The 12,927-nt window shown below is 45.1% G+C and overlaps 1 protein-coding gene across 1 annotated transcript in view; it reads left to right on the top strand.

Annotated features, from left to right (window-relative positions):
* Window positions 1-12,927, top strand: part of pex5lb (peroxisomal biogenesis factor 5-like b) — a 161,151-nt gene that overhangs the window by 66,841 nt on the left and 81,383 nt on the right. Inside the window, exon 2 of the mRNA XM_064943118.1 lies at window positions 3,491-3,605. Within this exon, the coding sequence (XP_064799190.1) occupies window positions 3,491-3,605 (115 nt within the window). The remainder of the gene's footprint in view (window positions 1-3,490; window positions 3,606-12,927) is intronic.

Genomic DNA, 12,927 nt, shown 5'->3' with positions numbered 1-12,927 from the left:
TATGTAGCTAATTTTGAAAAAAGTTTGGCGTTCTAGTTGTAGCATTTTTCGGTCGATTTCTCAGCCAAGCATGGTGAAGAAACGGGAGCTTTTACGCCTACAAAAATAATATTTTGGGGAAAAAGGAACATTTGCTATCTCACTGGGAGTCTCCTGAGTGAAAGCATCCAAAGTTCTTCAAAGGTAAATGATTTAATTTGGTTGCTTTTCTTATTTTTGTGAAAATGTTGCCTGCGGCCAGCAGAGCCTAGCATAGCATTATGCCATGGTAAACTTACACAAATGCTTGTCTAGCGTTGGCTGTAACGCATATTTTGAAAATCTGAGATGACAGTGTTGTTAACAAAAGGCTAAGCTTGTGTTTGAATATATTTATTTCATTTCATTTGCGATTTTCATGTAAAGGAAAAGTTTCAACGGGGTATTTATGTCCGTTGCGTTATGCTAATGGGTTTGAGGCTATGATTACGCTCCCAGATACGGGTTTGCTCGTCGCAACTGGTTAAGAATATGTGGACAACTACAAATACCTAGGTGTCTGGTTAGACTGTAAACTCTCCTTCCAGACTCGCATTAACTTCTTCGATATAGGGGGCGCTCTTTTAATTTTTGGATAAAAAACGTTCCCGTTTTAAACAAGATATTTTGTCACGAAAAGATGCTCGACTATGCATATAATTGACAGCTTTGGAAAGAAAACACTCTGACGTTTCCAAAACTGCAAAGATATTATCTGTGAGTGCCACAGAACTAATGCTACAGGCGAAACCAAGATGAAATTTCATGCAGGAAGTGCCCCAGATTTTGAATGCGCTGTGTTCCAATGTCTCCTTATCAAATCAAATCAAATCAAATTTATTTATATAGCCCTTCGTACATCAGCTGATATCTCAAAGTGCTGTACAGAAACCCAGCCTAAAACCCCAAACAGCAAGCAATGCAGGTGTAGAAGCACGGTGGCTAGGAAAAACTCCCTAGAAAAGCCAAAACCTAGGAAGAAACCTAGAGAGGAACCAGGCTATGTGGGGTGGCCAGTCCTCTTCTGGCTGTGCCGGGTAGAGATTATAACAGAACATGGCCAAGATGTTCAAATGTTCATAAATGACCAGCATGGTCGAATAATAATAAGGCAGAACAGTTGAAACTGGAGCAGCAGCACTTATATGGCTGTGAATGCGCCAGGAATGAGCCTACACTTTGTTGTTTCCCCAAGGTGTCTGCAGCATTGTGACGTATTTGTAGGCATATCATTGGAAGATTGACCATAAGAGACTACATTTACCAGGTGTCCGCTTGGTGTCCTCCGGCTAAATTATTGCGCAATCTCCAGCTGCGTGCATTTTTCCATTTGGTTCAGAGGAGAAAGGCAACTGCCACGAATGATTTATCATCGAATAGAGATGTGAAAAACACCTTGGATTGATTCTAAACAACGTTTGCCATGTTTCTGTCGATATTATGGAGTTAATTTGGAAAAAAGTTTGGCGTTGTAATGACTGAATTTTCGTTTTTTTTTTTCTTAGCCAAATGTGATGAACAAAACGGAGCGATTTCTCCTACACAAATAATCTTTTTGGAAAAACTGAACATTTGATATCTAACTGAGAGTCTCCTCATTGAAAACATCCGAAGTTCTTCAAAGGTAAATGATTTTATTTGAATGCTTTTCTTGTTTTTGTGAAAATGTTGATGATTACGCTCCTGGATACGGGATTGCTCGACGCAAGAAGTTAAGCATCTCCAGTCCAAAATTAAATCTACAATCGGCTTTCTATATCCTTGTGAAACTGACTATCCTACCGATCCTTGAATTTGGCGACGTCATTTACAAAATAGCCTCCAACACTCTACTCAGCAAATTGGATACAGTCATCACAGTGCCGTCCGTTTTGTCACCAAAGCCCCAAATACTACCTACCACTGCGACCTGTATGCCCTCGCTTCATATTCGTCGCCAAATCCACTCCAGGTCATCTATAAGTCCTTGCTAGGTTAAGCCCCGCCTTATCTCAGCTCACTGGTCACCATAGCAGCACCCACCCATAGGACATGCTCCAGCAGGTATATTTCACTGGTCACCCCCAAAACCAATCTCTCCTTTAGCCACCTTTCCTTCCAGTTCTCTGCCGCCAATGACTGGAACGAACTGCAAAAATCACTGAAGCTGGAGACTCATATCTTCCTCACTAGCTTTAAGCTCCAGCTGTCAGAGCAGTTTACAGATCACTGCACCTGTACATAACCCATCTGTAAATTGCCCATCCAACTACCTCATCCCCATACTGTTATTTATTTGATTTATTTTGCTCCTTTGCACCCCAGTATCTCTACTTGCGCACTCATCTTCTGCACATCTATCACTCCAGTGTTTAATTGCAATATTGTAATTATTTCGCCACTATGGCTTATTTATTGCCTTACCTCCCTTATCCTACCTCATTTGCACACACTGTATATATACTTTTTCTATTGTATTATTGCCTGTATGTTTGTTTATTCCATGAGTAACTCTGTTGTTGTTTGTGTCGCACTGCTTTGCTTTATCTTGGCCAATTCGCAGTTGTAAACTAGCCTACCTAGTTAAATGAAGGTGAAATTAAAAAATAAAAGCCATTCCAAATAGTTTTTCTCATTCCTAATTAAAGGGGTTGTAATGTCTGAGTCATTAGAGTCTACCTCACAGAGACAGTTATGACTCTAGGTCACACTCAGACCCTCTATCATTTTCCTTCCCAAATAGACATGGGCGAACATCCATAGTGCACATGGGCATGTATGTCCTCGCCAAACATAATACGCACGGATAAACACACGCAGAGTGGTTTAATGGTGAATGGTGTCTATGGTAGATTAAGCGGTGCTCTCTATCTCCCAGCTCCTGCTTATCTGTTTGAAGGCAATGCACTGTTCCATATATAGTTTTATGTCTGTAAGTGGTCTATGTAACATCCCCAATGTTGCACAATCTGACATATATGGGATCTATACATATCTGTCATGTGCTATATATCATCCTTCAACAATAGAAAGTAAAGGATATCATATATTGTATTACATGACATTACATGGCATTTTACTGTAAGCTGCTCTGTGTTTATTGAACATCAAGGAACTCAGGGTCACTATTTAGTGAAGTAAATAAATATAATTTGGTTACACTTTCACTTTTAGATTTCATTCTCAAATGAAAAATCATAAATGACATGTCATTTTTCCTGTTTTATGATTTGAAGATCTGTTTTTAGCCCCCTCAAGTTTGCCTTCCGTTACTGTATCTAACCTAAGAGTGTTATACATAAACAAAATAGGGCATCAACTGTTGACCAGGGATATTCACCAACATAAAAAAACAACCTTGGTGTGCCACATCAAATCGGTTTGTGGGCGGGATTTGGCTCACAAGCCACGAGTTGCAGACTCCTACTATGGAGTATCCTTCTCCTGCAGCGTTTTTGTTTTCTGTTTTCCTCACTGCGTCTCTCCTCCCCAGCTGGTTGGCGAGCAGCAAGAGAGCCGCCCGCTGCTGAGCCCCTCCATCGATGACTTCCTGTCAGAGAGCCGCATCGATGGCCCTGTGGTCAGGCCGGTCACCTCCAACACAGCAGGTAGCCCTCTCTCATTACCCACAACTCATTAATGCCCTCATCTGCTCCTCTCCTCTCATTCTCTCTCAGCCAGTCCCAATTTGTTCCCTGCCCCACCCTTCCCCTAGGCAAGTGTTTGCTATAGCTCTCCTCAAGGGCCCCCAGCCAGTTACACTTGAAGTATTCCAGTACAAGCACACCTGAATCAATGGCAAAGGTTCATAAAGATGCCTGAATTCAGATATGACGTCATTGTTTTAGGACTAAACAACGGCACATGGCATGGTTCAATATACAGATAAACCGCAAAAATGTTCCAATTGGCAGGCATCTCAAATCTACCCCACACACAATACCCCATAATGTCGAAGTTGAATTGTTTTATTTTTTCACATAAAAAAATGTAAAACTGAAATTTCATTAGTCAGTAAGTATTCAACCCCTTTGTTAACCTTCAACCCCTTTGTTAACCTGGTGTCCCCCCCTCCCCACGGGACAGTTGAGCTAACGTGTGCTAATGTGATTAGCATGATGTTTTAAGTATGAAGAACATTTCCCAGGACATAGACATATCTGATATGGGCAGAAAGCTTAAATTATTGTTAATCTAACTGCACTGTCCAATTTACACTAGCTATTACAGTGAAAGCATACCATGCTATTGTTTGAGGAGAGTGCACAGTTATGAACTTGAAAACGAATTAATAAACCAATTAGGCACATTTGGGCAGTCTTGATACAACATTTTGAATAGAAATACAATGGTTCATTGCATCAGTCTCAAACTTTGCACAATACACTGCTGTCAACTAGTGGCCAAAATCTAAATTGCGCCTAGATTCCTAAATTAAATATTGGACTTTCTGTTGTATTTCAAAGATGGAGTAGAAAAAAAACACATGCTTTAACCAGATCTAATGTGTTTCACATTTCCACAAACTTCAAATGGTATCAAGAATGTGCATATCCTTGCTTCAGGTCCTGAGCTACAGGCAGTTAGATTTGGGTATGTCATTTTAGGCGTCGAGGATGGATCAACATTGTAGTTACGCCACAATACTAACCTAGATGACAGAGTGAAAAGAAGGAAGCTGGTACAGAACATGCGTCCTGCTATTTTTTAATCCTTATTATACCAGGTAAGTTGACTGGGAAGACATTCTCATTTACAGCAACAACCTGGGGAATGGTTACAGTGGAGTGGAAGGTGGATGAATGAGCCAATTGGAAGCAGGGGATGATGGGATGGGAATTTAGCCAGGAGACCGGGGTTAACACCCCAATCTTACGATAAGTGCCATGGGATCTTTAGTGACCACAGAGTTAGGACACCTGTTTAATGAAAGACAACACCCTACAGAAGGCAATCTCCCCAATCACTGCCCTGGGGTATTGGGATCTTTTTTTAGACCAGAGGAAAGAGTGACTCCTACTGGCCCTCCAACACCACTTCCAGCAGCATCTGGTCTCCCATCTAGGGACCAACCAGATCCAACATAGTTAGTTGAACGTCTACAGACTAACACTAGTAACCCTCTGTAGATATGCATTGGGACCATCTAAATTATGCGAAAGACTGTCTTAAGTTAATATGCTATAACCACCCAACACATCCATGTGTGCAACTTTTGTTGGAATGACTGAAATTACCACTGGAGCACATGGGAAAATAAATCAAGAGGGAAACAATCTCTATGCTCTATCTAAACTTGTCTTTCCTAGTCGGTGATGAAGAAACGCATCAGAGGCATAATGTTATAATCAATCTTTTAATTAGTAAAAATTGTAAAAATTGTAACAATTGTCAATCAACATTTTTGACCTAATGGCTAAAGGCTGTCACACCCTGATCTGTTTCACCTGTCTTTGTGTTTATCTCTACCCCCCTCCAAGCGTCGCCCATCTTCCTCATTATCCCCAGTGTATTTATACCTGTGTTCTGTTTGTTGCCAGTTTGTCCTGTCTTGTCAAGTCTTACCAGCGTGTTTTCCAGTCTCCCCGCTTTCTCAAGTTATGTTCCCTAGTTCCCCCGGTTTTGACCATTCTGCCTGCCTGCCAATCTGTACCTGCCTGACTCTGACCAGTTTACGAACCTCTGCCTGTCCTGTCCCCGGGTCTCCCTGCTGTTCTGTACCTTATTGACTCTGACCTGGATTACTGACCCCTGCCTGCTTTTGACCTGTCTTTTGCCTGCCTGCTGTTTGGGTCAATATACCTCTGTGACTAGCTGTCTGCATTTGGGTCTTATCCTGAGTTCTGATAGAACGAACTGGCCCTGACTGACCCAGCATTCAGACCAGCTACACAATGCTGTCTCCCTGCAAGGAGCCACCATTGGAAGACACAAGGAGCTACTGCAATGTCTTATGAAGAGACTCCATAACCTGGTAGATCACCATGACCAGGCGTTTGATACATTGCTGGAGCAATTCCACAGATTCCCTACTGGGCAACGGATCACACCAGTAATCTCCCAGCCTACCAGAGTGTCCCAAGGACCCCGCTTGCCTCCTCCGGAGCGCTACGCTGGAGATTCTGGAACCTGCCAGGCTTTTCTCTCCCAATGATCCCTCATTTTTGAGCTCCAGTCTTCTTTGTTCCCCTTGGACCGCTCGAGGATAGCGTACATCATAACGCTGATGTCCGGGAGGGCACTCGCCTGGGCTGTGGAGGTGTGGGAGCAACTGTCCGCCGCCAGCCTCAGTCTGGAGGAGTTTGTGTCAGAAGTTGGGAAGGTTTGGAAGGATTGTCTGTTGTCCGGGAGAGCGGCTGCTTGTTAGCTGCTCCAGCTACGTCAAGACTCCCGTAGTGTGGCAGACTATGCGGTTGATTTTTGCACGTTTGCGGCTGAGAGTGCCTCGAACCCGGAAGCATTGTTCAAACATGTTCCTTCACAAATTATCGGATGTGATCAAAGAAGATTACACTAGTGGGCCATACAGAAAACTTTTGCTCTCCCCTTACTCGCACACCTTTCCATGCTATCCTGCTGTGGGGGAACCAGTCAAAATCCCTCCGACTCTGGGGCAGCCTGCCCCGGGACATCTTCTTGCAGGCACAGAAGTTGCCCTGGTCCTCTCCACCATTCTCGAGGAGTACCAGGACCTCCGGCAGGTTTTCAGTAAGGCCCGGGCCACTTCACTTCCTCCACCGTCCCTATGACTGCGGGATTGACTTTCTCCCAGGCACCACAATGCCCTGGGGATGACTGTTGTCTGTCGGGTCAGTAGACCAAGGTTATGGAGACCGACATTGAGGACTTTCTAGCTGCAGGGTGTATCCGTTCTATAGGTTCCTTTGCCGGCGCAGGGTTCTTCTTTGTGGAGAAGGACGAACCTCGCGCCCATGCATCGACTACCCGGGCCTCAATAACGTCACGGTGAAGAACCACTAATGCGAATTCCATCGCCTGCTCCTTGGTCCTGGAGTAGGCCCACTCCTCCAGGCTTGCCTGCCACCCGGGCTCCAGTCAGACACTGACCTTTGTGCGGCAACGCTTTTGGTGGTATGGTCCCGGACATGTCCGCGTTGGTCGCCGCCTGCACAGTCTGTGCTCAGAACAAGACTCCTCGGCCATCTCTGGCTAGTCTTCAACCATTGCCTGTCCCTCACCATCCCTGGTCTCGCATATCCCTGGACTTCATCACGAGTCTTCCCCCGTCTGATGGCAACACCGCCATTCTGACAGTAGTGGACCGTTTTTCCAAAGCCACCCACTTCATTCCTCTCCCCAAGCTACCCTCTGCCAAAGATGGCCCAGCTCATGGTGCAGCACATCTAATGTTTGCATGGACTCCCAGTGGACATGGTCTCCGACCGGGGTCCTCAGTTCTCGTCCCAGTTCTGGAAGGAGTTCTGCACGCTCATTGGGTCGTCAGCCTGTCCTCCGGGTTCCACCTGCAGTCCAATGGCCAGTCGGAGCAAGCCAACCACGACCTGAAGACGACTCATTGCTGCCTTGTCTCCGCCAACCCCACCACCTGGAGCCAGCAACTTGTGTGGGTTGAATACGCCCGCAACACCCTCCCCTGCTCTGCCACTGGGCTCTCAACTTTCGAGTGTTCTCTGGGGTATCAGACCCTGATAGAGGTCGGCATACCCTTGGCCCAGATGTAATGTCGCTGTATATGGAAGGGGGGGGGTGCTGCTGTCACACCCTGGTCTGTTTCACTTGTCTTTGAGCTTGTCTCCACCCCTTCCAGGTGACGCCCATCTTCCTAATTATCACCAGTGTATTCATACCTTTTGTTCTGTTGCCAGTTTATTTCGTCTTACCAGCACGTTTTCCCATCTCCCTGCTTTCTCATGTTCCGTTCCCTAGTTTCCCCGGTTCTGACCATTCTGCCTGCCCTGACTCCGAGCCTGCCTGCCATTCTGTACCTGTCTGACTTATTTACGTACCTCTGTCTGTTCTGACCCCAAGCCTGCATGCTGTTCTGTACCTTATTGACTCTGCCTTGGTTTACGGACCTCTGCCTGCCTTTGTCCTGTCATTTGTCTGCCCCCTGTTTGGGTCAATTAACCTCTGTGACTCTAGCTGTCTGCATCTGGGTCTTTATCCTGAGTTTTGATTTAAAGGCTGCCAGTGAAAGTGTGAGTGTATCGTCAGTGGGAGATTGTGCTAGAGACCTGAAGATTTTTTTCTTATTGTTACTCTTTGTACTGACAGAATACATTTAAGTGAGAATCCATAAACCATAATATATTACATTAAACAGAGTTCCTAATTTGGAATAATGTCACCTATCTTCTGTTTTGGCAGTCAACTCGCTCAGTTGCTGCTCCAGAAATGCTCGATCAGCCTCCAGGTCTTCCACTGGAGCCTGGAGGATCTCTGCTTTAATCTTCCATTGAACCAATTCCTGGTTCATCTACTTAATTTTTTCACTTGAACTTCAACAACATAAACTGAATAAAATTATAAACACAAGAGGCAACAATTTCAAAGATTGTACTGAGTTACAGTTCATAGAAGGAAATCAGTAAATTTAAATAAATAAATGAGGCCCTAATTTATGGATTTCACATGACTGCAGGGGCGCAGCCATGGGTGGGGCTGGGAGGGCATAGGCCCACCGACTTGGGAGCCAGGTCCACCCACCTGGGAGCGAGGCCCAGCCAATCAGAATGAGTTTTTCCCAACAAAAGGGCTTTATTACAGACAGAAATACTCCTCAGCACCCTTCTTCCCCCTTCTCAGTCGACCCCGCAAGTGAAGAAACCGAATGTGGAGGTCCTGGGGTGGCGTGGTTACACGTGGTCTGGGGTTGTGAAGCCTGTTGGATGTACTGCCAAATTCTCTGAAACAATGTTGGAGGTGGCTTATGGTAGAGAAATAAACATCCTGTGACATTGTGTTGTGAGACAAAACTGCACATTTTAGAATGGCTTTTTATTGTCCCCAGCACAAGTTGCACCTGTGTAATGATCATGCAGTTTAATCTGCTTCATAATATGCCACAACTGTCAGGTGGATGGATTATCTTGGCAAAGGAGAAATACTCACTAACAGAGATGGTAACACATTTGTGAACAGACATTGAGAGAAATAAGCTTTTTGTGCACATGGAACATTTCTGCTCATGAAAAGTGGGACCAACACACTACATGTTGTGTTTATATTTTTGTTCAGTATAGTTGGTTGGAAAATATAGCACGGGAAAGTTCATCATGCCAGACACGAGACATTCAATAACCAAATGGTTGTTTTTTATGTTTGCATGCTTTTTATTCACTGTAGCACCATCTCAGGACCAATAGTGACTGAAAAGATATGTTTTACAATCTGAACTCTTGAAGAGATCCAGCATGTGATCATTAATGACATGCTAGGTAAGATCACATTGACAGGTAAGTATAGCTGGCTAACTAAAAATAGTATTTCACAAAGTTTAGCTTTCTAGCTAGTTAGCTAGCTACCTTTTTATAGCTTATACCATAGATAAGAGGTTAGATAGTTTTATAATCTTTGCGTATTCTGTTAACATTAGCTAGGCTAGTAGCTTGCTAACTACTTATATTCTCCCTCCTCGTCCTCTTCCTTTGCATGGTCACACATGCGTGCTGTTATCCTCTGAGCAGAAAAGATTGTGGACATGAAAACGTGAGCGAGCTAGCTAGCTAAACAAGCTCCAGGTAGCTAACTAGCTGTGGCCGAAAACAGCAATTATAATAGCAGCAATTGACTTGCAGTTTACATTTTGCTAGCCAAGATTTTTTTAGCTCGGACATTAATCATATTTCAACAATGTAGCTAGGCACCTTTGTAGACACTCCATATGGTCCTCATGCAGTTTCAGCGGTGAATGTAACGTTACTGCAGGCGGGGAAAGGGGGCCCGTCTGGTTCGAAAGTGCAACGATGTGCAACGTCGACATAGAAACGAACACCCACATAGACGTCACTCATGAAAGATAGCAGTGAAATCTATTTGCATGGTTGTGCACTTTGGTCCCAGCCAATGAAATTAGTGTGCCAATTATATTCAAATGGTACGCCAATTCCAGTCAAAACACTATCCATTATTCCAGCCTGTCCCGAATGGATAGTTTGGTTAGAAAACTAACTAGCATGGTCTATGTCAAAACAAATAAAAAATCTACATAGAAATTAATAACCTGGCTGCAGGAGAAATGTCTGCTGAAAGGAAAAATGAAAAGCAAGAAATGTGGACGGAAGATGAAGATGGTGTCATACCAGTGCCAGACATCTTCATCTGGTAAGTCATTGTTAGCTCGTGTTAGCTGTATTAATCAACTGGAAGCAAGTGGTATTTTTTTATTTTAGAAACAATGTTTAATTTAAATATGTAATAATGCAGCCCATCAATATTTTTTGTCGACCGGAAAACAAGCTGATATGTTGATAAGCCATGGTGTTGCAGTCTGGGCCGAGAGGTGTGTTGCTGAGTCACTCAGAGATATGAGCTTTGAATGGTTTTGTGGTCCAAATAGTTACCCATAGTTACCCATCACCACACAAAAAAAATGTAAAATAAATAGCTTTGTATTTTCATTAGACAATAATACATGCTGTAAATTATTTATTACATGTCCATAGAGACCCAGTTGTTTCTTATAATGGTCTTTTTGTTTGTGAAAACATAATTATTGTCAGACTTTTCACTGTGTGAAAAGTGTCCATAACACGGGACATCTTTACACGTATTGATATTCTAGAGATTACAGACAATTTCCAATGAATTTTTGGAGTTTTCTGGATAGGCACCAAAATCTGAATCCAGATGAAATGAAACGTTGCCCCTAAAATAAATGAAATTATTAATATATGAAAATAATGTGTTGATGTACAGTCGCGATCAAAAGTTTTGAGAATGACACAAATATACAGTGGAGTACTGAAGTATAATTACAAGCATTTCATAAGTGTCAAAAGGCTTTTATTGACAATTACATGAAGTGTTATGTACTTGAGTGAAGACCCAAAAGCAGTTTTAACAGAAAACAGAGTTCTTTAATGAAAAACAGGAATGGCATAAATCCTCTTCCAACGTTGTCAATGGAACAAAAAGAACGTTAGTATAGTGCAGGATGCACCTGCCAGGCAGACTCCGACAGGATAGGACAAGGTGGAAGCAAACGAGACGACAGCTTGCTTCTGGCATCAAAAACACAAACAAGAATCAGACACTGAAAGTAGCAGGAACAGAGAGAGAAATAGAGACCTAATCAGAGGGGGAAGAGAGAACAGGTGGGAAAGAGTGAATGAGCTAGTTAGGGGAGATGTAGAACAGCTGAAGAATGAGAGACAGAGAAGGTAACCTAAAAAGACCAGCAGAGAGAGACAGAGTGAAGAGAAAGGACAGGAACAGACATAACAAGACATGACAGTACCCCCCCACTCACCGAGCGCCTCCTGGCGCACTCGAGGAGGAAACCTGGCGGCAACGGAGGAAATCATCGATCAGCGAACGGTCCAGCACGTCCCGAGAGGGAACCCAACTCCTCTCCTCAGGACCGTACCCCTCCCAATCCACTAGGTACTGATGACCACGGCCCCGAGGGCGCATGTCCAAAATCTTACGAACCCTGTAGATGGGTGCGCCCTCGACAAGGATGGGGGGGGGAGGGACGAGCGGGGGCGCGAAGAACGGGCTTAACACAGGAGACATGGAAGACCGGGTGAACGCGACGAAGATAGCGCGGAGAAGAAGTCGCACTGCGACAGGATTAATGACCTGAGAAATACGGAACGGACCAATGAACCGCGGGGCCAACTTGCGAGAAGCTGTCTTAAGGGGAAGGTTCTGAGTGGAGAGCCATACTCTCTGACCGCAACAATATCTAGGACTCTTGGTCCTACGCTTATTAGCGGCCCTCACAGTCTGCGCCCTATTACGGCAAAGTGCCGACCTGACCCCCTTCCAGGTGCGCTCGCAACGCTGGACAAAAGCCTGAGCGGAGGGGACGCAGGACTCGGCGAGCTGAGATGAGAACAGCGGAGGCTGGTACCCGAGGCTACTCTGAAAAGGAGATAGACCGGTAGCAGACGAGGGAAGCGAGTTGTGGGCGTACTCTGCCCAGGGGAGCTGTTCTGACCAAGACGCAGGGTTACGAAAAGAAAGACTGCGTAAAATGCGACCAACAGTCTGATTGGCCCGTTCGGCTTGACCGTTAGACTGGGGATGAAAGCCGGACGAGAGACTGACGGAAGCCCCAATCAAACGGCAAAACTCCCTCCAAAATTGAGACGTGAACTGCGGGCCTCTGTCGGAAACGACGTCAGACGGAAGGCCATGAATTCGGAAAACATTCTCGATAATGATCTGAGCCGTCTCCTTAGCAGAAGGGAGCTTAGCGAGAGGAATGAAATGAGCCGCCTTAGAGAATCTATCGACAACCGTAAGAATAACTGTCTTCCCCGCTGATGAAGGCAGTCCGGTGATAAAATCTAAAGCGATGTGAGACCACGGTCGAGAGGGAATGGGAAGCGGTCTGAGACGGCCGGCAGGAGGAGAGTTCCCAGATTTAGTCTGCGCGCAGACCGAACAAGCGGCGACAAATCGACGCGCGTCACGTTCCCGAGTGGGCCACCAGAAACGCTGGCGAATGGAAGCGAGCGTACCCCGAACGCCGGGGTGGCCGGCTAACTTGGCAGAGTGGGCCCACTGAAGAACGGCCGGACGAGTAGGAACGGGAACGAACAGAAGGTTCCTAGGACAAGCTCGCGGCGACGGAGTGTGAGCGAGTGCTTGCTTTACCTGCCTCTCAATTCCCCAGACAGTCAATCCGACAACACGCCCCTCAGGGAGAATCCCTCGGGGTCGGTGGAGACCTCAGAAGAACTGAAGAGACGAGATAAAGCATCAGGCTTGGTGTTTTTG

The sequence above is a fragment of the Oncorhynchus masou genome, chromosome 3, assembly GCF_036934945.1.
Source record: "Oncorhynchus masou masou isolate Uvic2021 chromosome 3, UVic_Omas_1.1, whole genome shotgun sequence".
In the NCBI taxonomy this organism is placed as follows: Eukaryota; Metazoa; Chordata; class Actinopteri; order Salmoniformes; family Salmonidae; genus Oncorhynchus; species Oncorhynchus masou.
Note: the sequence above shows the minus strand (reverse complement) of the source record. Positions and strands in the feature narration are given on the sequence as shown.